At 38.0% G+C, this 24733-nt stretch overlaps 2 protein-coding genes across 6 annotated transcripts in view; both read right to left on the bottom strand.

The window, feature by feature from the left end:
* The window catches only part of HTT (huntingtin), an 88551-nt gene extending 84381 nt beyond the window's left edge, over positions 1-4170 (bottom strand). For all 4 annotated transcript variants that reach the window (XM_072861229.1, XM_072861230.1, XM_072861231.1 and 1 more), the window contains exon 1: positions 3800-4170. In XM_072861229.1, the coding sequence (XP_072717330.1) occupies positions 3800-3900 (101 nt within the window). In that variant the 5' untranslated portion in view covers positions 3901-4170. The remainder of the gene's footprint in view (positions 1-3799) is intronic.
* A 3089-nt stretch (positions 4171-7259) lies between these two features.
* The window catches only part of GRK4 (G protein-coupled receptor kinase 4), a 43547-nt gene continuing 26073 nt past the window's right edge, over positions 7260-24733 (bottom strand). The window contains exons 10-16 of one of the 2 annotated variants that reach the window (XM_072862366.1): positions 20926-20963; positions 18300-18389; positions 17547-17755; positions 16571-16708; positions 15801-15938; positions 13473-13595; positions 7260-11932 (exon numbers count right to left, since the gene is read on the bottom strand). In XM_072862366.1, the coding sequence (XP_072718467.1) occupies positions 11879-11932; positions 13473-13595; positions 15801-15938; positions 16571-16708; positions 17547-17755; positions 18300-18389; positions 20926-20963 (790 nt within the window). In that variant the 3' untranslated portion in view covers positions 7260-11878. Of the gene's footprint in view, positions 11933-13472; positions 13596-15800; positions 15939-16562; positions 16709-17546; positions 17756-18299; positions 18390-20925; positions 20964-24733 lie in introns of those variants that run through there. The other variant, XR_012042645.1, reaches the window with a different exon arrangement.

Here is a 24733-nt window from a genome sequence, read left to right as displayed (position 1 = left end):
GCATACCCAGGGGGACAACAGCATCACATATTTCTTAGAAGAAAGCTGAAGTAGCAAGCCCCAAGTGTAAGGTCATTTCAGTTTGATGAATAACAGAAGGCAGGAGATACTGGAAGCAGCAGTTATCTACAGGAAAGCTTCACCTCACAGGCAGAGGAGTTTAATCTTCTGCATGCTTCTACAGACAATCTCTAGCCAAGAAGATAAATAAACAAAATAAGAAAGCCAGCAAGCCCAGATAATTTTGCACCCCAAGTCCTGATGAGCTGGCTACAAAGAAATGCAGCTCACTGATGCTAATATTAAGCCTTGGAATTAAGGATGTGTAAAAAGAGTACAGAAGCTCGAAAGCTGAGCAAGCATTAAGAAAAAGGGCCAAGTCAAACAGCTTGACGTTAATCTTAAGTAATGGGAAACTCAAAAAAGATTCTATTAATAACAAACAAAAATATGAGTGGATCAAGACATAAACTAAGCCCTAATATGGTGGACACTTCAAACAATGTGCAGTAACACAGACAATGACAGACAGTCAAATGAAGTAGAACAGGTCTACAACACACCCTAGAAACGGTAACTCCAAAAAAACATTTCAGAACCACCAGTGACAAGCAGGGCAATAGGTACTACCCATCCAGTTCACGTGGGGTGAGTTGAGCAAAAAAGTTAAGCAAAAAAATTTGTGATACCTCTACATATAGCAGTGATCAAACCAATCTACGACCACAGCTTCAGTCAAACATAAAAAAATCCAGAAGAGTTCATGAGTATAGAAAAATGGATATGGCTGGAGAGCTCTTTGGATCTTGCAGCACCTTTCACTACAAAGGTAATGGTTAGAATAAAATGTAAGGAAAAAAATAAAATCACAAATAGGGCACAATTACAAACAATTACTATAATTAACTGTTAGAACAAGTTAAGAAAAGAAAAGGTGAAGAATCCACCTTTGGATTAACCAAATCAAAGCTGAATACTTTTCCAGAAGAAACATTAGCAAATCATTCTCTCAACTCAGTGATAAGAGGTAAAAATGAATAAAACATAAAATACAGGATGTTGTGTGACAGCCCATCTGTTTTTTAGTTTCACTGAGTAAACTCTGAATTTTTACATCATACTAACCAAATTTTAAGTTAGTGGGAGCTTTGTAATCCAAAACAAAACACCCAACTCCAACCAAAATTTAAGGGCCTGAAAAAACTAAAAAATAGATATGGAAGAAAATAAGGTGCCTAGCAGAAGTGTACAGAAGCAATATGATGACAGAGAGTTCAACATAAGTTTTCATAGAAGAAAAAAATAACCAAAAACAACCGACCAACCAGCAAGAAATAAGAGAGGGGGCCAGAAACTGATGTCTGACTGTAATGCATAATAAAAGCATAACACATGATTATTGCTGATTAAAATCTCTCAAAACAGAAAAAACTTTTACCTTCTTGGTAAAAGCTTGAATTAAATTAATATTTGAATTTAAAAAAGTAAAGCCAGAATATCAGTTTTATCAAGAGTTTAGAAGTCACTGTCTTACAATAAAGTGAAGAAAAACTTCAGTACATGTTGTGCAAACAGTCAAGTCTTCTCTACCCCAATCTCTGTGATCTTAAAACACTTCATATCAGGAGACAGACAGTGTCCTTAGTAGGACTCATTCACTAACCAGATGTAGAATGCTCAGTTTCTACCAAAAATCTTTAACAGACCATTTTTGTCTACTCCATCAGGAAAGATATTTTAATTATTATTATTTTTAATCCTGTAGAGGTAACATTGTGTTGTTGTAATTTAAGGTAGCTTATTTTGGGAGGAAAATAAAAAAGTAGAGGTGGGTAGTTAGTTTTACTTTTACTGTAGCAAAAATGTCCAAGAAAAAAAAATGTTTAACACCACCTGTAATGAGATTACTCTATAACTTGAGGAATGACAGCTTCTCACTTGTCTAATTTAGGCAACAGGACAACTTTGATCTAATGGACAATGTCAAATAGATACCTAATGAAACAATTAAAGAGCAAACCAGTAGCATTTATGCTATGACGTTCACCAATTACTTTATTCTTTCATTACTGGCAGGTAAGCTCACATCCTTTTACAACAGTAAACAGAGAATGATAGGAAGTTACCACACAGAACTACAAAATATTTAAGTCCTACTAGTAGAGAACCACAATGAAGATGAACACCTCTCCCCAAACACAAGGAAAACAGAGAAGCAATTTTCCTTTCCAGTCCATTACAAAGAGAAAAAAAAAAATGCAGACAGTATTGTGAATTACATTCAAGATGTCACCTGGTATTTCACTAAAAGTTTTGGAAACTTCAGCAAAGACTGCTACAACATCCTTTCATAGGCTTTTATGAGGCTTAGTGCTGTTACTGAATTTGTATAGCTCCTGGAGACATGCAATACCATCAGCTTTCTGAAAAATACAGCCTATTTTTAAACACAAACCAAAGTCAACAAGGACACCTGCAACCCTAATTTTTTAATGTTTTGAGTTCAGTATGCCTAAATTCAGGCCCACAAACGAAGCACAACATCCCCTAGCAAGCATCACAAATAATTTTCAGGACTTGCTCTTGAAATACCATGATCTATCTCATCAGTAGCTTTCTAGACAGATTTTTTTCAGCTACATATAGGAAAGACTGGAAATACATGGCCATCAATCCTCCACATCATACAAAGTACCAGCACAAAAAATGCACATAACAGAGCAATTAGTCCCTGCAGACCAGTAAGGTATCTAAAAACAATTAGCTTATGAAGATGATAAGTTTTTTCATCTATTATGCCCCAAAAGTGTGAAAATCCATTGAGATTGTTTGAGACAACACTCTCCAAACAGTATCAACCACGATAATTTACTTGGCATCCATACCAGAATGTACTGTGGGAGCAGGTGGCCAAGAGCCCAGCTCCACTGCTTAGCATCCTCTGCCAAAACACTATGCAACTGCCAATTTATAAGTTACCTGCTCCTCAACCCTTCTGCTTCTCCTGTCCCCCCAATAGCTAGAGAAAATGCAATAGTGAAACTCATGTATTTATCCCCTAAAAATCTTAGTCTTTTCACCTGCTCAACAGAAGTTTTTTTTTTAGAGGATGCAAATGTTAAGGGGCAGCACTGTGGTACTGAACAGCTCCCCACCCTTGCCCTCCAGTAATGCTTCCCAATGGGAAACACGAATGTCATTGCATGGATGTAATGCATTTGCCCCTAATGTTTAAGAAAGCAAAAGGGTATCAGAAATATTTAATTCCTCTTAGGTCTCTGCACAGCAAGTCACAGCACAAGACTTTAAATGAAGTTTGTCATAAACAAACATCCACATCAACTCCCCCCAGAGGCAGCAAAGCTCAGACTTTAACTTTATTAGGCTTAGTGCTTTAAGTTATGCTTAGGGACTTTTGCCTTTTTTCCAGCAGTGTATTAGCTGAAGATAAGGTTTTAATTTCAAGAACCTGCCTGTGAAACCCATACAGCATTCTTGCATCTCCCATTCACTACCCATACTGCTGTATTTTCAAACGTGCTAGCCCAGAAAGTTACTCCTAGCTTAAACTTAAACAGAGAGCAGGCAGCACTCCCAGACACGTCCACAGGAACAGCCTCCTGCCAAGGACAAGGCAGCACCCCGGGACTCACTCCTCCGGGGACTGCCAGCTGCCTCTCAGGCTGTCAGCAGCTCCAGAGCGGCAGCGACTTAGCGGGGCGGCCTCCCCGCGGGGCAGGGGAAGATGTCGCCGAATCGTTCCAGGAGCCCTCCCAGTCCCCGGGTGCGGGTCACTCACGGTCTCTGGAGCGGCTCCTCGGGTATGGCAACCGGACCCTGCTGCTGCTGGAAGGAGCGCAACGACTCAAAGGCCTTCATCAGCTTCTCCATGGTGGCCATGTCCGCTCCGCCCGCGCCGGCGGCACCGACCCGCTACTCCTCCCCGCCCTCTCACAGGCGCCCGGCGGCGCCCGCCTTCCTCCTGGCGGGCCCGACCCCCGTCCACCTCCTCCTACTCCCGCACTCGCTCTCTCCCGCTCGCCCGGCGCGCTCAAGCCAGCCGAAGCGCCGCCGCCAGCTCAGCCGCGCCACCCGTCACTGCCGCAATGAATGAGGGAGACGCCGCAGGGGGCCGCGAGCGCTCCCCAGCCGCCCCGCCGCCATCTTGAATCCGTCCCATCAGTCCCCACGCCGCTGCCCCGCCCCCGCCCCCTTCCCGGGCTGCCCCGCCCACCCCGGAGCAAGGGTCCCAGCCCCGGGCTCAGCCACGCCGGGCGCGCATGCGCGGACCGCAACCTCCGGCCCGGTGTCACGCGCACTCTTCTGTACATACACACAGAGGCACGCGGGCCGGGTAAGGGGCGGGGCATCAGGAGAGCGACAGGCTCTCTGTCCAATCAGAAAGAGGGCTCCACCCCTTCCCGAATGTGGGTGGGGCAGGCGCCGGCGCGTGACGAGGACGCAGGGCGCCCCCCCGGCGGCTGACCGGGGCGGGGGCGCGGGGTCCTGGAGCCCGCCGGCACCGCGGCGCCCCCTGCGGGGGAGGAGCCGGCCGCCCCTCGCACGGGAGGTGACAAGTGCCCCGGCCCCGCAGCCATGGGTCGTGGTTTGCCTTCGCACGGAGAGCGGCGGGGCCCCAGACACAGCCCCGGGAGGGGAAGCCCCACGCCCACCCGCGGCTCCCGAGCGGGCAGGGGCTGTGCCCGCGCTCGCCTTTCCCCGCGAGCGAGCCGGCCGCAGGTGCAGCAGGTTCTGCTGCCCCTGCAGAGCGCCGAGCGCCCACCTCATCGGCCCTGTGAGAGCCTGAAGCTGCACCAGCGGGACCCAGGCCCTCGTCCTAACCCACCGACGGCCCCAGCAACGCCACAGCACGCGCTGCATATGCTATGCGTCCAGTACGCACAACAGGTAGCCCATACAGCTCCCCCGCTCCCATTTCCAGCAAGCCCACTTAGTAGTCAGGTGCGTGCCAAAGGCGCTGCCGGCATTTCAGTTTTAGTCAGGCTGACATGTAGAAAAGAGGAAACACTTACAGGAACAGGACACTTAAAACTTGGCAAGGTACCCGCCAGCCTTTCAGCGCTCGTCTTGTGATGCTGGAGTTGCCTTATCAGAGGACACTTTTTGTGCTCTTAAAGCGCATATTAAACACACAGTACACAAGTGAGGCAGTATACAAGATTTAAATCATTGATTCTATTACTAAGCACGTAATTAAAAAAATCAACACTACTGTGAACTTTCCAGTTACAACCACTGATTTTAATGTATCTAGTTGTGGATACACATTTTGAATGACAGCTGATAAGAACTGGCAATTCAACTTATATCTCAAGCACATGAAATTGGTTCCAGCAATGGAAATGGAGAACAGCTCTTGGAACTTTTAAGAAAAGAAATTCCCAGTAATGACTTAATATGCAACTTGGTTATTGCTAACAGGGATGGAGAAAAGAAGCAAACCTCATGTTTTTGGATATTCAGGCCAACGGTAAGTCATGACAGAACCACCTTACTGATCACATTCTTGCCAAATATTCGGTAAAACAGTGCTCTGCCAGTTAACTTTTTTAGCATGTTAGTAAAAGAAGATGAACCATTTGTAACATTCCTCTGGAAGTAAACCTATCTACAGTACTGAAAGCAATCCAACTTACAGCAAAACCCCTATTTCATTATAAATGTGTAACAAAACGTGAGCTTTCAAGGTCAGAATATTTTTCCTGATTATGGTAAAGCTTGCAGAGAGTTTTCTCTGGAACATATGGATGATCATGAATTTTTTATTTAGCAAATGATACATGAAAAAAGATGACAGCGTAGCTGGAATGCTGCATACACTATCTGATAATTGCATGTGCCACTCCACACTTTGAAATAAATTTAATCACATTAAAAAGAGCATAAACTCTTATCAAAGATTACACAAGCCACCAACCAAGTCAGTCTTTGCAAAACTGTTTTGAAGCTCTAGATCCAAATGTGTGCCAGTCCCTTAAGGGCTGCTGACTCACTGGCAGGAATGCCAAGGCAATGCCTGCCCACAAGCACACGCCTCTTTCTTCTCCTTCTCTTTCCAAATTGTATTGGCAGTGCAAGCCCTCTGGCTCATTAACCATGAGCTGGGTAACTGGAAGAGAACTCAAGGGTATCAGGTTTTTCTTTGGCAAGTACCTTATCAATAGGTTCTCCCAATTCAAATTTACTGATGCACGGTTTTGCATGTCACATATCCATGTCACTGATCCTGTTCAAATAGCAGCCCCACAAACAGCTGCACTGGCAAAAATAAAGTGATGTAAAACTGACAAGGGGCAAGAACAAGCAGGCAGGGTTAGAGAACAGGCATTTTTGTAAAGCCATCGTTACCACAAAGAAAAATAAAGTCACAATCCCAATTGAGTAACAGTGAATACCTAGAAGGTTATATGTAATTTAGTGGATGACGACGAATTAATCTCAACCTCCAGGAGGAAAAAAGAAACATGCTTTTACCTTGTCTGTAAGGCAGACACGAACATGATGAATGTGGAAAGGTTTCCTAAACACAGGCTACCTTGGCATAGGTTACCTCTTGATTTAATGTTTTTAAGAACAGGTTGGACAAGCACATCAAGAATATTTTTCACCCTGTCCCTAAGTCACGCTTAGGCCAGCATTTCTGCATTTCCACGAACAATTCAGCACATAATTGGTACTACTCAATCCAACAGACTTCATGAGACTGCTGGCCCATGTAGTTCAAGATATGCACAGATAATCTGCAATACGCCATAGCACGGTTACATTATTGTTAAAGTCACTTAATTTGAAGCTGGTTTGTATAGTAATTGAGTGCATAGCCCTTCAACTCATGTCATAAAATTACAGTGAAAGCCTTTGCATAAGCAGGGCAAAATGTTGAAAGTACACGCAGCCTACTGTTCAGAAGTATTTGATACAAAAAAACCCCAAATGCAATTAATATCAAGGTATAAATTCTCTCAAGGAGAGTGAAGTCTGGTTAGTTTTCTTTGGCGACAGTAGAAAATTCAATATGCATGATAAGGCTGATGACAAGTAGAGCTACAGCTACTGACCAATCTTGCATTCACATTCATAGTGTTATCACAGTAAAGGTGTTAATGAAAAACAGCCCATCCCAATAATTCTGTCTTTTCACACAGAAATTCAGGAAGAAATAAAATTTCAGACCGTGAGATAAAGTATCAATTGAGCAAATACAACAGACTTAGGGCACTTTTTCCTGGATCTGACAATCTGACATTGGTAAAGAACTTACAGCATGTAATGCACATTTTCTGCTTCCACAAATTGCAATTTTTTTTTAAATTACAATTTTTCTTTTATCTATCCCAGCTACCATGATAGACATGGTAAATAAATCACATTAGACAGTAATACACGTGGTTGAGCTATGCGGCAGTGTTTTGCTTTTATTTCAGGAATAACAATGCTAGAACATCCAGGAAAACAGCTCATATAGGATCGTTTGGAGATACTGGAACTAACGCATCACATTTACCAGTCAGCTTCGCTATACGTAGAAAGAATTCTGGTGTTTTGGACACATGTGGAACATGTGAAAAGTTACCTACGTCTCATGTGCAAAACTTAAGTTACACCATAAGAACAATTATGAAATAAAAAAGAATTGTACATTCAGCAGAAGAGACATCATCATCACCAAAATGAGCCAGGCAGGTAATTCAAATCAAAGTAAACATAAATTCAGCTTAAAGATGCTTTCCATTAATTTTTAAATTTTAATTCCATTTTTTGAGTACTTCCTAAAGAGAAGTATGTTCTGAAAAGCTATACTAAAGTGAAGGTGATCATTCCAATGTTAAATTAGTGTAATACTAAATTGTATACCAAAGCAAAATAATATTACTTCTGTTGACTCATTTTAATAACTTGTAACCAAGTATTCTTTGTTTGTACACACAGCAATGAGAAATTTCTTGCATCAGTATTGTTTGAAAAATAATTGAAGTGCATTATAAAAATGGATTTGTAGTTGTTTTTAATAGCTTCTATCATTGATTTCTCAAATTAGACAATTTTATTCTGAGATGGAGATAATTCTCTTTCATAATCAAAAACCTTCACATCTATTGTTTTAAGAATGATTTGGAAAAAAAAAAAAGACATACATCATCTTCTATTAAAGGCTAAGATTTGTCAATAGCACTCTCTTTGTTACGGAAATACCACAGTTTTTTTCCTATTTATTATTATACAGTAATTATTTTTAAGTGCTCATTTTTTCAGCTGAGACTGTTTTGTTGTTGTTATAATCTAGAAACAACAACATATCTATTATGAACACTACAGCTCTGGGGGAAAAAAAAAAAGCTGACTTTTTTATAGAAAGAGAACAACCCTGAGGCATGAAGATTCTATTCTGTTGGTCACAAACATTTGTTGGTCACAAAAACATTAAGTAAACCAATAAGATACTGGTACATTGTTTCACAGTTTCTGAATTCTGAGCTAAATGTATCGATTCATGAGGTATGCACAAGCAGACATTAAGATTTACATACACAAATGCTTGGAAACACAAGCCACCGAAAAGGAGGGTTGATCTCATGCAAGTAACTCCACAGAATTCCATAAATCTTTCCAGATCTTGCATCAGTAGAACAAAGCAGTCAGATTGTTGGATTGTCTCACTGCTATTAAAGCCTTCTAACACATGGATCTAGAATCTGAATTTATGGAGGTATAATGAAGTTGTACTGAATGACAAGAATTTACGTTGGCTTTTTTTTTTTTTAAACAGCTGGAAATAAAAGGCTACCTAATCAGTATACACAACCTGCTGCCTTCCCCCTTCTTTGTCTCAGTTGTGTCCTACAAAAATCAAGAGCGAAGTTCCTATTATCACAGCACAATATTTTGCTTTCAGATGCTCTCCCCTCTCCTTACCCTTTCCCCGCTTTCAAAATGCATCTCCAAGCTACTAATACTCCAGTAAGACATTTAACCAATGTTAGTCACCGTAGATTAAACAGCATAACATCTTAATCTCCATGTACCATATAAGGAGAGTTATGCTGATCCTTCCAGTTTCTTGTCTTTTCTGATGCATTAGGGGATTCACATTAGATAATATCTAGTCATTATTATGTGGTTATATTTCTAGACAAAAGGGACAAATTTATAGCAGAAAAATGCCATCTTGAGCCTACTGGGGAAAAAAAAAACAAAATAAGACAAAGAATCCCCCGTCCCCAAGCCAACAAAATTTAGGTCCTAATCCTGCAAACATGTCGTTACTCAAAAACACTTCAATAGTATTATTATTCAGAACGTAAGAAAAAACTTGTGAAATGAAATTAAATAAAGCTTCATAAAAACAAACAAATCCTCCACTTTTTTGCATGGTTGGAGTTCCTTGTTCAACAAAGCGGATGTATAAATAACCACTTCTTAGGAACAACTTCCCTTTTCTCTTCATCTAGCCTTTTTTCTTCACAGATCCCTGGAGAATAAGTGTTAAGACTCAGCACTCCAAAATAGAAAAGTTGATTTTTTAATTTTTTTTTTAAGTTAAGATCCCTCCCCCTCCAATATGGAAAGAAAATTTGAAATACATGATAAATAGACTTTCAGATTTTTTTTTTATTTGTTAAAGCCAAATCCTGTATTTTCTTCATAAAAATTACTCAGCTTGTGTCTATGGTATTCTTGCCCAAATTTCAAGTTGCTCTAAGCAGGCATTAAATCCAGACTGTGACCCCATATGTCTAGCGTTACTACAGTCACCTTTGCCTCAGAGCAGCAAACCTAAGATCTTAAAAAATTAAACCCCTTACTCAGAGAAACATTATCACTTCTCCAACCAGGTAGGTATTTATAAAACACTTTTGTTACTTCCCTATTTCTCCATTCCCATCTTTTTAGAGTCCTTCTATTACTGTGGTACGTAATAAAGAGGGTCAGGTCAGACCATGCCAGCTCATTGTCTCACACATAATGGTTCCAGCCAACACCCTTACTTCAGATATTTCTCTTTCTGTCAAGCCTCCCATCCCTTCACTGTTGCATCAGACTATCTTCCAGTAATTCATTCATTCATCTCCCTCTGCCAGTTTCTCTCTTTGTACTTTCTACAGCAGTCATTTTGCTGTTCTCTCTGCTGTTTTAGATGTTGGGAAAAATGCACTGAAAACATAGGAAAAGAGTCTCATTCCTCATTTCTGTGGCACAGTAGCCAAGAGGAACAATTTTAGTTTCTACACAGCTCAGCCCCAGTAGGATCCTGTAACACACTGGTTTTCCAACTTTTTTCAAATTCTAACCCATTAAAACATTTGTCACTAGAGAAAAAATACTGTGAATTAAAACCTGACGATAGGCTTGAGTATCAAATGTATCTTGTGAGTTTCTCAGAAGCAGCTTAAGTTTCTTCCAGTGGGTCTGCAGATCACAAGCAGAAACCTATTTGAGGTAGAGGGATATTCAGTTGCTCTGTGTGTATGATACATGTGTGGTCTGGTTGGTGCCCTAGAGATCTGAGAGGAAAAAAACTGCATGCTCAGTGGAGACAAATCTTCAGGAGAGAGAACAAAATATGTAACAAAAGTCATGTCTCCAACTCCCAGAGCATTCCGTTATATTTCAAGTCCCTAACTCAAATTTTGAAAACAGAAGAGGCTTTGTGTGTCCCCTAAATTCATTCTCATACACAGATTAATAGTTTTACCGGAAACTTTACAAAATAAAGTCTGGCATACTTTGAGTTCAGAAGAACGGAAGTTTGACAAGCTTTCAAGCAGCTGGAAACAGTTTAGTAAAGAACATCAGGTAATCGTAACTAAAACTTCAATACCAGCTCCACATCTGTGTCAAGCAATCATTAAAGGCAGGTTTTAATGTTTAAGTTTTTAAAGTTTATAAGAAAAGATTACTTGCATAATTAAATTTGATACTTAATACTACCTTGTCCTTCCCTCAGTGGCAGTGATCGCTGTCAACCCTACAACATTGCGTATTACAACATGATAAGCAGAGAGGAGGTTAGTAAGAAGAGCCCATGCTTTGTTTTTTAACCCATTATAAAACTATAACATCCTACATGGAGTTGTAAACAATTTCATTTACAGAAAAAAATAAAAAAGTGTCCCCACAGGTAAAAAGAAAGACTTTTAGTAAAGACAACATAGTACTCAAAATATAAAATTTTGGCATAGGTCTACTTGCACGGTCCATGCCAAGACACTGTATGGAGACGATGTGTAAGAGAGGTAGAAAGGAGAAGAATGGGGTAATACAGTTTGTTACAGGATTAAGCTAAATGTTCAGAATTCTCTATATATAGAAATACAGAAAGACATTCTACAGAGCCAGACAGTAAAGAGCAATTCATAACAGCTGGCCACAGTGCACTGAATTCCTTTTTCCTTAGCAGTTGCTTGAGAAATACATTAGGTAATAGCACTGCCATGCTGCCAGATAATACCGGCATTATGAAATTTATCAGTACAGCAATTTTACTGTTAAGAAAACTGCTAATAATGATCCTAATGAACAAGAAGACTTTTACCAGTAGCATACAAAGTCAAGTTACATTGATGCCATAGATATTATCTCTGTGCTTTAAAATCCTTTTAGTATTTCTAGATTCATTCCACTAGGGAGAAAAAAAAAAATCAAGCTAAATCAAATACATACAGAAACACACTCACTCAAATGGCACTCATTGCTTTTTGTACAATTAAGCTTTAGTGAAAATATACATCTTAAAACAAATGAAGTACAAATGTACAAAAATCCTTGAACTCAGATAAAAAATATATATAATACACTTTGCTACAGAGATACAAAACATTTAAAGTTTGCTCATCCTTTCTGATGAGAGTAAAATGATTTAAAGTCTGGAGGACTCCTGCTCATCATCACTGCAATCAGATTTAAAGCAGACCTGCAAGAGAAGACAAGAGAGACAATTCAGCTGCAAAACTGACAGTATTGTTGGTTTGTGTGTTTTACAGGGCACAGAAAGGCTGGGGGGGTAGCTCTTTTTTCAGCACATTTTACTCTATACTAACTAAATGCTTTGGAAATATCAAAGGAAACCACAACCCAACCCCAAATCTCAAGGCATTAAAGTTTCATTTAACCTTAGAATCTTTCCTTCTTTTAACTTCCTAGGACAATTAACTGCAGTCTTATTACTTCAAAACCAACTGAAGGTTCTCAAGCTGTATTAATTTTTTTAGGACTCTTTCTCAATACATAGAACTATATCTTGGGACAGTATGAACACTGCTGATTTAGCTTGAAAAGACGACAGTAACACACAAGATTTAACTTTAGCTGTGTGAGATTATTAGTACATTTAACCATTCTTTCTATTCCATTACTGTAAGTGGGGGAAAAGTGAATTTGAAAAGGTGAACTAAAAATGACAGTATTATACATTCCATTAGCATTGTACCATTTGAGAGAGGTAAATTACCAGCTGATGACAAAAAAATATCATCATGCAATTTTAATACATGGCCCTGTTGTGGCTACTTAATGATATGCTCCTAGCAATTTTAAAATTCCATTTCTGCTTGAAAGCAAAAGTAATTTCTACAGAAGTGTTCTCTACTGGAATATACTCATGCTTCTCAAGATAATTCCACTCTAAGTGCAGGCATACTGAGCAAGCAGAATTGTGTACAACATCTTCAACTGAAAACCTTTACAAATAGCCTATTTCTCACAACCTATAAACAAGCACAATATGCCACGTGTCTTTTAGGTGGTAAATAGTCAAGTCATATACCTCTGTTTACTAAAGAGTAGAAGTTATGTGTGTAAGAAAAGGCTGTGCATTATCAGAAGCTATGTAAACATATATTATGTTGTTGTTTTGGTAAAGGCATTAAACTTCCTAAGATATTTTAACATTTGTTTCATGACACTTCTTCACACTCATTCATTTAGAGGATATTTTTACTTATTTGCTTAATACTCTAGAATGATTCATTGGGAGCCCAGCTTTCTAAAGGAGCGAGTCCTAGGACTTGCATTGCTCCACCACACTCACTTCTGAGTTCATTAGTCAATTTTATTTAAGTTTTTACAGAGGGGGCCTCAATTATCTCTGAAGTCATCTCCCCAGAAGTTTTTCTAAAAACTGGCAAAATACATAAGGAGCAAGACCAAAATTAATATCTTTAGGAAAGATCTATAGCACAGCTGTTAACAGCATACACTACCTTTTCCCCAGGTAACCTCTAGCAGACACTAGAGGAAGACAGAATGCTGAGGGAGGAAAAACTCCTGGAGTTATAGGGATTGCTACAGTTTCTGAAATGCAGTGCAGGGGCAAAGCCATAATAAACCAGATTTCATTAGTTTCAGTATTCAGTGAACAACTTGATTTTTCTATTGCAAAATGATAGAAAAAATGGAATGGTTGTTAAGGTTTTACTGGTCATTTTCTTATGAAAGAATAGAAATACCCTTACCTCTCCACTAAAAAGTCTGTGAAAGAAGCCTCTCTTTGCTTTAGGAGACCTCTCTCTGTCTGGTGACACAGTACCATCAGTTTCATATGCATTGATATCTTCAAAGCATCCCGTTTCAATCATCTTTGAAACATAGGAAATATAAATGAAATATCCATACAAGCCTCTCAAACATGTTCCATGTATTATCTATTTACTTTGGCTGGGTACTCCTAAAAACTTACAAATTCATCAGCCAAACTACACCACTTGCAGAGCTTCATGAAGGAAGGCACAAAGTCTACATTAACTCTCCTGTGCGTCCAGAGACCTAAAGAATAGCAATGAGAGCGCTATCATGCAGGTAAGTACCCAGATGCTCCCTTGCTTTGGTAAGGCATTTCTTCTGCCCATGATGCAATAAGCAGAAGTTTTCAGAACCAGAACTTGATTTTCCTCTCATCTATTCTGCTCATTTCAGAGCAATCTAACCTAACAAATATAATATCTCTATACCCAGGACTGAACTTTATTAACAAACAGGACATAGAGTAGGAGAAATTATTATTCTATGCAGAATACTAGTACCTGCATAGTATTCGGGGGGATACTTTTTACAAAGGGGATGAATTGCACTCTTGGGGAAAAAGCAGCTGATGTCTGACCACAGTAATTTAAACATCATTCTGATGTTTTGGGCAGCCATCTATCAAACACAACATATACCATAATTAAAAATAAGGCAATGAGATAGAGAAGGCAATACTTCATGAACAACAACAAAAAAGATATAATGAAGACAGGTCTCTGGAGAGATGCAAGGGATTTTGAAATAATCCGTGTTTGTGTACACAGAAAACAAAATAATTTAAAATACAATTACCAGGTGCAGAAAGGACAGCAGAAAGAGTAAATGCCAAAATGTAACAAACAGGCATGGTCAGAAGGGGGAGAATGGCTAATGCCCACATGTAGTTGGCATTTATCGGTGAGTGCCACTGATACACATCTATCATGATGGGCACACAACCAAACGAGTATACCTTGTAGAAGGAGAGAGGACATAAAGAGGAATAAGAAGAAATGCAGTCTGCTTTTATTGTAAACCATGATATTAGGTATAGTATGGGAGGGAAGGAGGAATTCTTAAGAGACTTGAGAGCAAGGATTTGAGGGAAAGCTCAGTAACATGAATTAAAAGAAAACAAGCACAAACGTAAAATGAAGTCTGCACCATTATTCCTTGAAGAAAGGGAAATACCATCACCAGAATTCCACAACTACTTTCAACTTTATCCCTCTATGTGGGGTTAGAGTTATTAAGACGCAGTGCATTTCTTAATGACTGGATCGTATTATGAAGTTCAGAATTACAACACAGCATAGGAAATATTTATTTCTCCAGCAGCCTAAGGTTCATTGCTTCCTAGTGAAGACTTTCTATGTCAATGACACCTTTCAAATCTCCTTTTTAATGAAATGCAAAAAAAAAGCAAAAGGGAAACAAAAGGGAATGTACTTTTTTCTCTGACTTGTTCAGAAATTGCTCATCTTTTATGTTCAAACTTTCAGTAAAATTTAAAAAATCATACTGGGAAAGAAACTACACTAGTAGAATTCAAGACAATAGTAATTTCAGAAAGTTATTAACATCTTATAATAGGGGGAAGGCATTCATAACAAGAACTACAATTTAAAATAATTGCTACTGAGTGCTCTTCCTGAAATAATAAAGAAGATTTGAATTTCCTAAATACAGACTGAAATGCATGCAGAGGCAGCAAAATTCTAGTATTCCATGCAGAATACTAGAATACTTATTCACTAGGCAGATGAAAAAGCTTTAAGAGAAAGTCTGACTCAACCAATGTTGAACTGTTTGTTTTGAAACCTTGGAAAAGGTGAATTTGCAGTTCTGTATTACTATGTCACTTGGATACTCTATTGATACACAGGCATAATGATACACAAACAGCTTGTACTGCACCTATTTGCTTTTGAAGACTTTGAATAGCATTCTATCCCTCTCCTATGAACAGCAATATTGAATAACGTGTGATAGAAGAACAAGGAAAATGGGGTCATACTGATGCTAAATACTGTTCTGTAGGCTGTACCTATGATGACAAGATGCCAGATTCTATTTATGCAAATTTACTACAGATCTCAATTTTTAGCAAGTTGTTTATGTTTTGGGAAAAACTTTTTTCTGAACTCTCTCAGCAAAGAAGTCTAAAGCAGAAACTTCTTTGCATCTCACAGAGAAAGTTAATACTATAATTATATCCCTTATTAAATCTTCTATATTGCTGTGCTAAAGAAAATAATCTTTTATGAAATATACAATACCTCATTTTGCCAAGGGATTGAGACACAACCCGTAACAAATTTGGAATAGAAGTCATCATCTGTAGTATCCAGGTTCACTCCTTTTACTGTTGAGAACTGCTCTATGTCCAGGACATCTTTGCAATATACGGCACGTGGCTGCAGTACAATACAAGATTGCTTCATTAAGGTTTTGGGTTTTAGTTTTGGTGGGTTTTGGTTTTTTTGTGGGGTTTGTTTTTCTTTTTCTTTCCCAGATGAGCGAAGGGGGAACGAAATGTTTGCAATTTTATATTTCACATTGCTGAGTACCAAATTACACTGTACTACAAAACAGAAATGCAAAAACTTAAAACACTTTCGTCATAAGGCACCTGAGCAATTCCATCCATCCTGCAACTAACAGAAAAGAAATACCAAAACCAGAAACAGCATGCAACTTTTCTGGATTTCTTAATGGTTGTCATAATTCACTCATCTGTCACCCTCCTTTCAACTGCAGAGTAATTTCTTCAAAGTTAACCTTCATTTGTTCAGCATCCGAGCTAGGGAAGTAGACTTCTAAGGGCTAAGAAATCAGCTACAAAGCTCCCTAGAGCAATACAACTATTGTAAATTGTTTTGTGATCTCAGATGAAATGCCACAAAACAACTAGCCATCAATAGCTGCAATGGCATTCTCCTGCCAATTTAACTTTAAAGGTTTCTCTGGAGTTCACATGATTGCTGACATAGAATTATGACAGTTCTTGCCTTTTTAGATACTAATCAAATCTGTCTCACCTACTTACATCTGGCAAGAATGGAGGTTCTAACATGTTAGCTTCCAGCCTCTTGAAGTTAATATTCTTGAAAATAGGATGTTGCTTTACAATAGCAGCTCCATCTTCAGTGCAACCCAGTCGTTCCCCTGGATTTTTAGCAAGTAACTGCAAAGATATGGAAAAAAAGGCTGATCCAGTGATATAATCCCACAATTTAAAAAAAAATAAATCTATATGCAATGTCTTTCAATAAGTTTAATTTATCACTTGGCCTTTTATTAGATGAAATTTATCATGGTATCAAAATGAATCGGAAATCCAAACTACAACATTCTGGGAGCAAAAAGATTTTCAGCAGACAAAAGAATCCCTGAAAGCAGACCATTTGAAGATTACACCCAAAGTTACATGAAAATATTTTAATTGATGAATTAATTTAATTTAATTGATACTAAATAGATTTTACAGTACAGACTTTGCATTAGACTTTACTTTCAAGAAATACAAACTTTTTTTCCAATGGGCTTAAGTAATGCACATATTTTGCATAAACTAGTAAAGAAAACTTTTGAAGCTTTCTGTATAGACACGCTTCTTACTAAATTCAAGAACATGCAAGATAAAAAAAAGCTGTTGTCTTTGTACAGACTCTTTGAGGCAAGAAAACTAGTATACTACTCTGCCATTTCTCCCCATACAGTATCAAAGTTGAGCATGCTATTGTACTCCGTCTATAATTACATGTGGTCCAAGGAGTACTGGACCTTTTCATTCACGTGATGAAAAATCAATTTATGCAGCCTTCATGTTGAAAAAAGTTCTCAATTCTCCAAGTTTGATAATTGAACAATTCATGGACAATCACAAACTTCCATCTGAACCAAAGAAAGATTTACGAACTCCAGCTTTGAAAATTTTTCGATAGAAGATGTTAAAATAAAGTAGTTCATCTCTTAAAAGGATTAGAAATTTAATTTTCAAACCTCTATGTCTCTTCACCCACCATCCTGCAGATGGATTTTGCCTCCTCTGAGAACTTGTCTGAATATGTTTCCTGGTCTTCCTTTACTCTCCGGTCAATCTCATCCCGTTTGACCCTTTCCTTATGCTTCCTGAATGGAGACTGTCCTTCAATCATTTCATAAATCAAACACCCAAGACCCCACCAATCTGGGCTGAATGTATACTTTTCGTTTTTGAGTACTTCTGGAGCTACAAAACAAAAACAAAGAAACCCTCATGACAATTCACTTGAACTAATTAAATATTGAAAAAACTCTCAGGCAGTCTTTTGGCTCTGTGCAGAGATATTTGCGTAACTCCTCTGTACTTTGAAGAAACGCTAATTTCTACAGCGAGGACTCTGTTTATATCCAAGAGAAGCACTTAAGTTCTTTAACCCTTAAATCATGATTGTTTACAAACTAAGAATGAAGTTTTTTCCAAAGCATGTAAAGAAATATGTTGTCATAGTAATTCATCTGCTTACCTGTGACCCTAAATCTCTTTGAACCTTTAAAAAAAAATAGGTGCTTGCTTAACATTCTACCTAAAGCTAGAATTTCCAGAGTTAAGTTTTCAAGTTTATCGGTAGGCTTATAATTGACTACTAACATCTACCACTGCATAACCTTTCTTCCCATAAAATGTTTAGTAACTAATCCAGACCACATATAGTTCTTTGGGCAAGTCATTCATATATTCACAGAAGCAAATTTTCTGGTAAAACATAACTAGCAAAGGATACTTTACATACCCATGTAACCAACAGTCCCAACCCGTCCTCGGACTGTTTCTCCTTCTGGAATCTGCACAGCTAATCCAAGATCTGAAATTCTGATATGTCCTATTTATGTTAAAATAAATTATACAGAGTCAGCAAATAATAAAATATGACCACTTTTAAAACAAAAAATTTCTGTAGCATACCTCATCAAAAAAGCCACCCCAAAACATCAAAACATTCATATACTCATAGCACTAAGGTTACTTAACTAGAAAGGAGTGTTTTATCATTATTCAACCCTCCCTTAAATACGTAAAGGAAGAGAGAGGCACAGATCTAACTGATTTCCTGAAGGTCATACAAAAAAATTGCTGTTAAGTACTCCAATTCCTAGCTTTGGCATAGGCTGCTACTCTGGGACGAATAGAAATGATGACTGCTCATTTCAAATTCTGTATTGATGCATCAGACACTTGTATTTTTCCGTTCTGTGTTCCCACCACAAACACTTAGCTTTCTGACTTCCTAACAAAACATCAGAACTTACTCCATTTATTCCAAAGATGACAAAACTGTAGCCTGTACTGAGACATCAGGTTTTCCTCTAACAAAGTACCCTAATAATGCTAAGCACAAGTAACTGGAATTGCTATCCCCACTCCCACTCCAAAAGAAAAGTAGCCTAGACATAACCTACTTAGAATTATTTGTATTGTAACATGTTAGTTCAATATTAGGATTTCCCCTTCTCATGAATCAGTCTAATGTAGATAACTTCAGCTTCTATTTCACTATATAAGCCAAACTTCTCAAGTTGACTACCTTTCCAATACTCATGGCATTTACACTGGTACCTATTAATGTAGAAGTAGTCTGGTGGAATACTATGATTTGTCATGAACAACACTGATCAGATGGGGAAACAGTCCAAGAAGGGCAATGGGAATAAGTTCATCCCACCCTCCCTTACATTCCCATGGATAGATAAAGTTCTTTGCTGGACAGACTCAACAGCAAATGATTTTACAATTCTTGCCTTGAATTGTCTTTTGACATGATTCTAATTTAAAAATACATAACGTACTTTCTTAATAAAAATATAAAAGGCTAGACAGAAGAAAGGACAATTACATTTTCCACTCAATTTTAAAACAGAACATTGAAAGATTCAGGGGGAAAAAACAAAACAAAACAAAAACCAATTTCTAATACTGGATATAAGGACAGGGACACTATAATTTACAGAAACATCACAGATTCACAGAATACTTCAGGCTGGAAGGGACTTCAGAAGGTCTCTAGTACAACCTTCTGAGCAAGCAGTCAGCCCAAAGCGTTCAAGGCTTTTTAAATTCTTGTCTAGAAAGCCTCCAATAGTAGACACTGCATCACCTCTCTGGGTAGCCCATTACATTGCCCAAATGTCCTTTGCGCACATATTCTCTGTCATTCAAAAAGCTCTACAGCATCAATGTTAGTTAAAAGCATATTAATTTCTTATTTACATGTGATAGATAATCAAGGGGTGGGGAAATCGAGTGGAGAAAGTCAAGTGCCACTCTATATACTGGTTGGAAATAAGTAAATGCTCTTGAGCAGCAAATGCTATTTTAAATACATTCAGATGCTCTTCTATTCCCTGACATCTGATGAACCCCTTTTCAAGTGCAGCATCTGAGCTCCTGAAGCGATTTTCTAATTAGTCCCCTCTGCTCTCTGGAACAAGATCAGAATATCCCTGGCAGAGAGAAAGCATTCTAGTGCAGTCCTGCAAGGCCACATTTTTCCTGAAAGAAGCCTTCAGCTTTTGCAAGAAGTTGCTGGAGAGAAAAATTAAAGAATGCATTTGATGTCTAGCAAAGCTTTAGCTATTGGAAAGTGACTTCTCCCAAGCATCACCTTTTTAGAAATTTATCTGTCAGAACATGCTGACTTTAAAAAAAAAATTGTGCTAATGACTTCAAAAACAGTTCTTCTTTAACTAAAATACTCAACAATTACACAAACAAACTGGTAATATTCATCCACAGCTTAGAAGAAGGTAATTGCTGCACATGTTCTACAGTGAATTCAAAGGATTCTGATAAATTTCATATGAAGTCATTAAAGAAAATTAATTTGGCTTTTGAAAAACAAAAAAAATAAAAACACTTCTTCATATTGTTTGTATTCCCTTAATTCCTTCCAGACACATATGCATCAGTGACCATCAGACCTGTTTCAGTTGAAATGTTAAAACAAACAGAGATGCTTCAGTTTTCTTTTCTCCTTTATTGCTTAATTATAGTTTACTAAGTAAAATTCTGGCCCTACATCTAACAAATCATGTTTCCATAGCCAAAGAAAACACAAACAGAGAGCAAACCCATATAAAATTTTAGCCATCTTAAATCAAGGTGGGGGGGAGAAGGAGGAGCAAAAGGGGAAAAGTAGCCATTTTATGGTGGGAAATTGACCCCTCAAACATCGTCATCCCCCAAAAACCCAATATTTTCCCCTACTTTCTAAAAAGCAAGGGCAGTTTTTTCTTTACTAATTAAAGTTAACATTTGTAAGTCAGGTCCCTTTTATTATGAAGAAATCCCTTTGATTTCTGGCACAGTATTAATTAGATTTGTAATTCCCAATTTCAAAATTAATTTTAATATTTACTTACCACAGTCATCAAGGAGTATATTCTCAGGCTTCAAGTCTCTACAAATTAAACAGAATAGAAATGTGAATTATACAAATACAAAATTATTAGCCATCATCAAGTGCAACTGAGGCAACATAAGACTTCTTGGTTCTGATTAAAGCGATTTTTCCAGTTTCCACCTATATACAAAAAAAGTTGTGAAGTTGAGAACCTATAATACAAGTAGTTTAACCATAGAACTCTTGATTTTTTCCCAACTCTCTAATCCATTTACATTAACAACAGCAATTAATGTTTCACAGATGAGAAACTTCCTCTACACAACACTAAAATCCTGATATGAAGAACCACCAACTTACACCCAAATTTGTGCTCATAAGTGAAAGACATTTCTCCTGAGAGTATCAGCCATATAACTCCACAACGGTAAAACACATCTGTGCTTGCTGCAGTTTGATGCTGACCCCTTGCTATATGCCATCCCAGGGTGTCAGAATATTAGCAAAGAGTAATACTCCCAAGACTAAGCATAGGTTTAATATAATCAATTCCTTTAATTTGGACGTGCAGCTTCTAAAGCTTACTAGACACTTGTATCTAGTTAGCATTTGTTGCAACCAACTTTCTAAGAGTCTCTACTACTTTTCTGTAAACATCAAAGTTTCACATGAAACTTTTTAGCTATTAAATGCTAGCAAGACTCAGGAAATAGCAAAAAGGTCAATTAATTCAGTGTTACAATTCTGCATTTTATAGGCATCTTCTTGTACATTTTTACTTTAAGAACAAAAGAAGAAACTCAATGGGATATTTGGATCTGCCTCCCCACCCCCCCACCCCACCCCCCCCAAGGAAAATTTGGGGAGTCACTGAATCTGAATCAGAAGCTGTTCAGAGGTTACTTCTAGGATTTATCCTCTAGCAGATTCTACTGAGAATACACATATTTTTATGTATTTTATATATATATGCATAGAATATATGTATAAGACATATAGTATATATATAATACATATAATTGTGATATGCATCAGAAAGTATGTGGACTGCAATACAGTCTTTTAGATTTATTCCACCATAAATGTCGTAAGGCCAGAAATAGACAAGCAAAAATCAGTACTTGACTAAAGGTTCAGTTATTAATGGAATAGATTATTAAAAACAATATGTACATATATAGGTATATGTACAGTTGTGACAGTAACAGTTATTCATATACAAGCAGAAAAGACTGAATAATGTAAAAGAAGCAATTTTAGGAAGAACGACTCTAGAATTTACATTCAAAATGAGAGAAATATACACAGACATTTGTTCACCAATAAATCTATATGCTTTTTTTTTCCCCAATAATTGATAAATTGATGCTCTGAAGTATGTGTATTCAGGTTAAAGTTTCATTATTTCATGAGATTAACTGTATAAAGAAGTCAGCAAGACACTTTCCTCCTAATACTTTTAAGGCTAGACACTCCCCATCATGTTAATCATTTGACATTACATATGAGATTACAATACCAGAGAAATCAGGAGAGATCAGAGTAAAAAAGCAAAAACCAAAAAACCCCACACCACTACCAAAAAAGAAAAAGAAAATTCAGCTCAAACTTTAGGTAGAAACACATCTACTTTACAGCACATAATATATGCTCAGGTTAACACAAGTAAACAAGTTTAAAGAGCTTCATCTCCAAAAAGACTGATTAAAGCCTAACCTAAAACTTAATACTTACTAGCAACATCTGCTGCTTAATAGAAGCTAATTCTGTTCTGACATGATTTTGGTCAGTCAACAGTCAATAGTAAAACTTGTTTCTAACCAAAATTCCAGCTCTTTAATGCTATTAGTTTCTAGGTCTAGCCGTTTGCAAAAAGTCAGCTTTTGGAAGCATTCAGCTACAAATTCTAGTTCTGCGATGCTAGCTTTGGGGTATCAGCCTTCTCCCTCTTCCCCTCCCTCACCATGACAGACGCCAAAGTCACAGTTTCTGTTGGAATACAGAGACGCTAGTCCTGCACTGGATAACAGGCTACTTGAGCTGAAAACCAAACTCAGAATGAGAGCTAGCAATGCAATTCTAGCAACAGAGGCAGCAGCTTTCCCTTATGAAGCAGAGAGAGGTTGGAGGACTGCAAAGCTCACAAAACTAAGAGGTTCATTAAAAAGAGTTAGATAAAAATTATATATTTATTTTAAATTGAACTAAACAAGCACTGGTCTATTTTTGCTATAGCTTACACCAGCCTTCCTACAGAGAAAATTTCTGGATAAAAATCCTTCAGGGGATTTCACTGTAAGGATGTCTACTCTGAGCATAGGCACAAGGCAGGGAAGGAGCTACTTGGTTTACCCACTACAGCTTCAACAGGTCTTTGAGCCTGATCTTTGACCTTCCAGGCACATTCACTAGTGCTATGGGCGCCTACACGAGTTTGTGGGGAAAATCTAGGTACCCAAGCAGCTTATCTGATAAAAAACACTACCATCCTTGAGGAGTCAGGTAACTCCTGCAGGAAAACTCCAGCAATTAAGTCCCTTTTGGAAAGCAGGCACTTGTTCCCGACTCTGTCTTACACACATCCTGACTTTGCTCTAAGTATTATCAGACTTTTTATGTAGCAGATGGATGAATAGCTCCACTACTGCCTGTTCCTGTCTGTTTGCTTATTTTTCTCATGTCAGCAACATATGGCAAGTTACAGATAGTTTCACAAGCTCCCATTGAACAAGCAAACTGGCTCAATCGCTATCACAGGGCAGTGCAGGGCCCCCCTTCCAGCTCTGCACCTGTTCTTTAGTCCAGTGGGAACCCCACTAACAGAATGGCACAACTGACTCCAGGGTCCTAAAGACAGCACTAACGCCACTGCTTGAAATCCAGTAATAACTGGTATGAAACACATATAAAACACACAATAAAAATTGGTGGTAACAGAGAGAAAAGTTAGGCCTAGTTTTTCCACTTTATGAGGCATTTTGCTACTGATGGCAACACATCCCAAATATAATAAATTTATAATAAATTTTAACATGACTGACTTACATTAAAACTGCCATTCTAGAACTGAACAAACTGATAAGATGAACTGATTTTACTGCTATCTGCTGACACCCTTCTGCACTGAGGATTTCTATTTTCAGAAGTTCTGAATTTTCCCTTCTGAATTTCCCACAAGTTCTCAAGAAAATATTTTATAACAGTATGTTACAGAATTAAAGTCCGCTTTAACAGTTTAAGCTATTTGTCTAAAAAGAGAGTTTAAAACTCCTCCTTTAAAGCTGGAAAACAAATGCAATAATAGATCTTGAGATATGGCAACAAGAAAAAGAACTAGCTCCAATTTCAGAAATTCAGTGGTCCCACCAGTATTAAATGCTTTCAAAATGATAGCAAAATAAGAAGAACATTCCTTCTGTAGTTTCTTGCCCCAGAGAATGAAAAATATTAGTTACCATAATTCGGAAAAATAAATCATTGAATCAATGAAAATGTGCTTCATTATGTTATCCGCCTCCCAACAACATTAAGACTGGAGGCTGACAGCATTTCTTTGGTGAGAATAAAATAATTATGGCAAATTTTCCCAAGCTTTCTGTTTCACTAATCATATATAATCACTGTATTGCTGCCTAAATGCATTTCCATTAAGATGCCTGATAGAGACATGTAACATATCACTGTAATTGGTGACATTTTAAGACTTCTATGACCACCTGTTTTGGCTTCTTTACTTTAAAACTGTAAAATTTACAACTATGCTCCTAAATGCATGATACAAAAAGAAATACATATGGAAAAAAGAAATCAAAACCATCAGGAAAAAA

This window comes from Ciconia boyciana, chromosome 5 (assembly GCF_034638445.1).
Source record: "Ciconia boyciana chromosome 5, ASM3463844v1, whole genome shotgun sequence".
Lineage (NCBI taxonomy): Eukaryota > Metazoa > Chordata > Aves > Ciconiiformes > Ciconiidae > Ciconia > Ciconia boyciana.
This window is presented reverse-complemented; position numbering and strand designations above follow the sequence as displayed.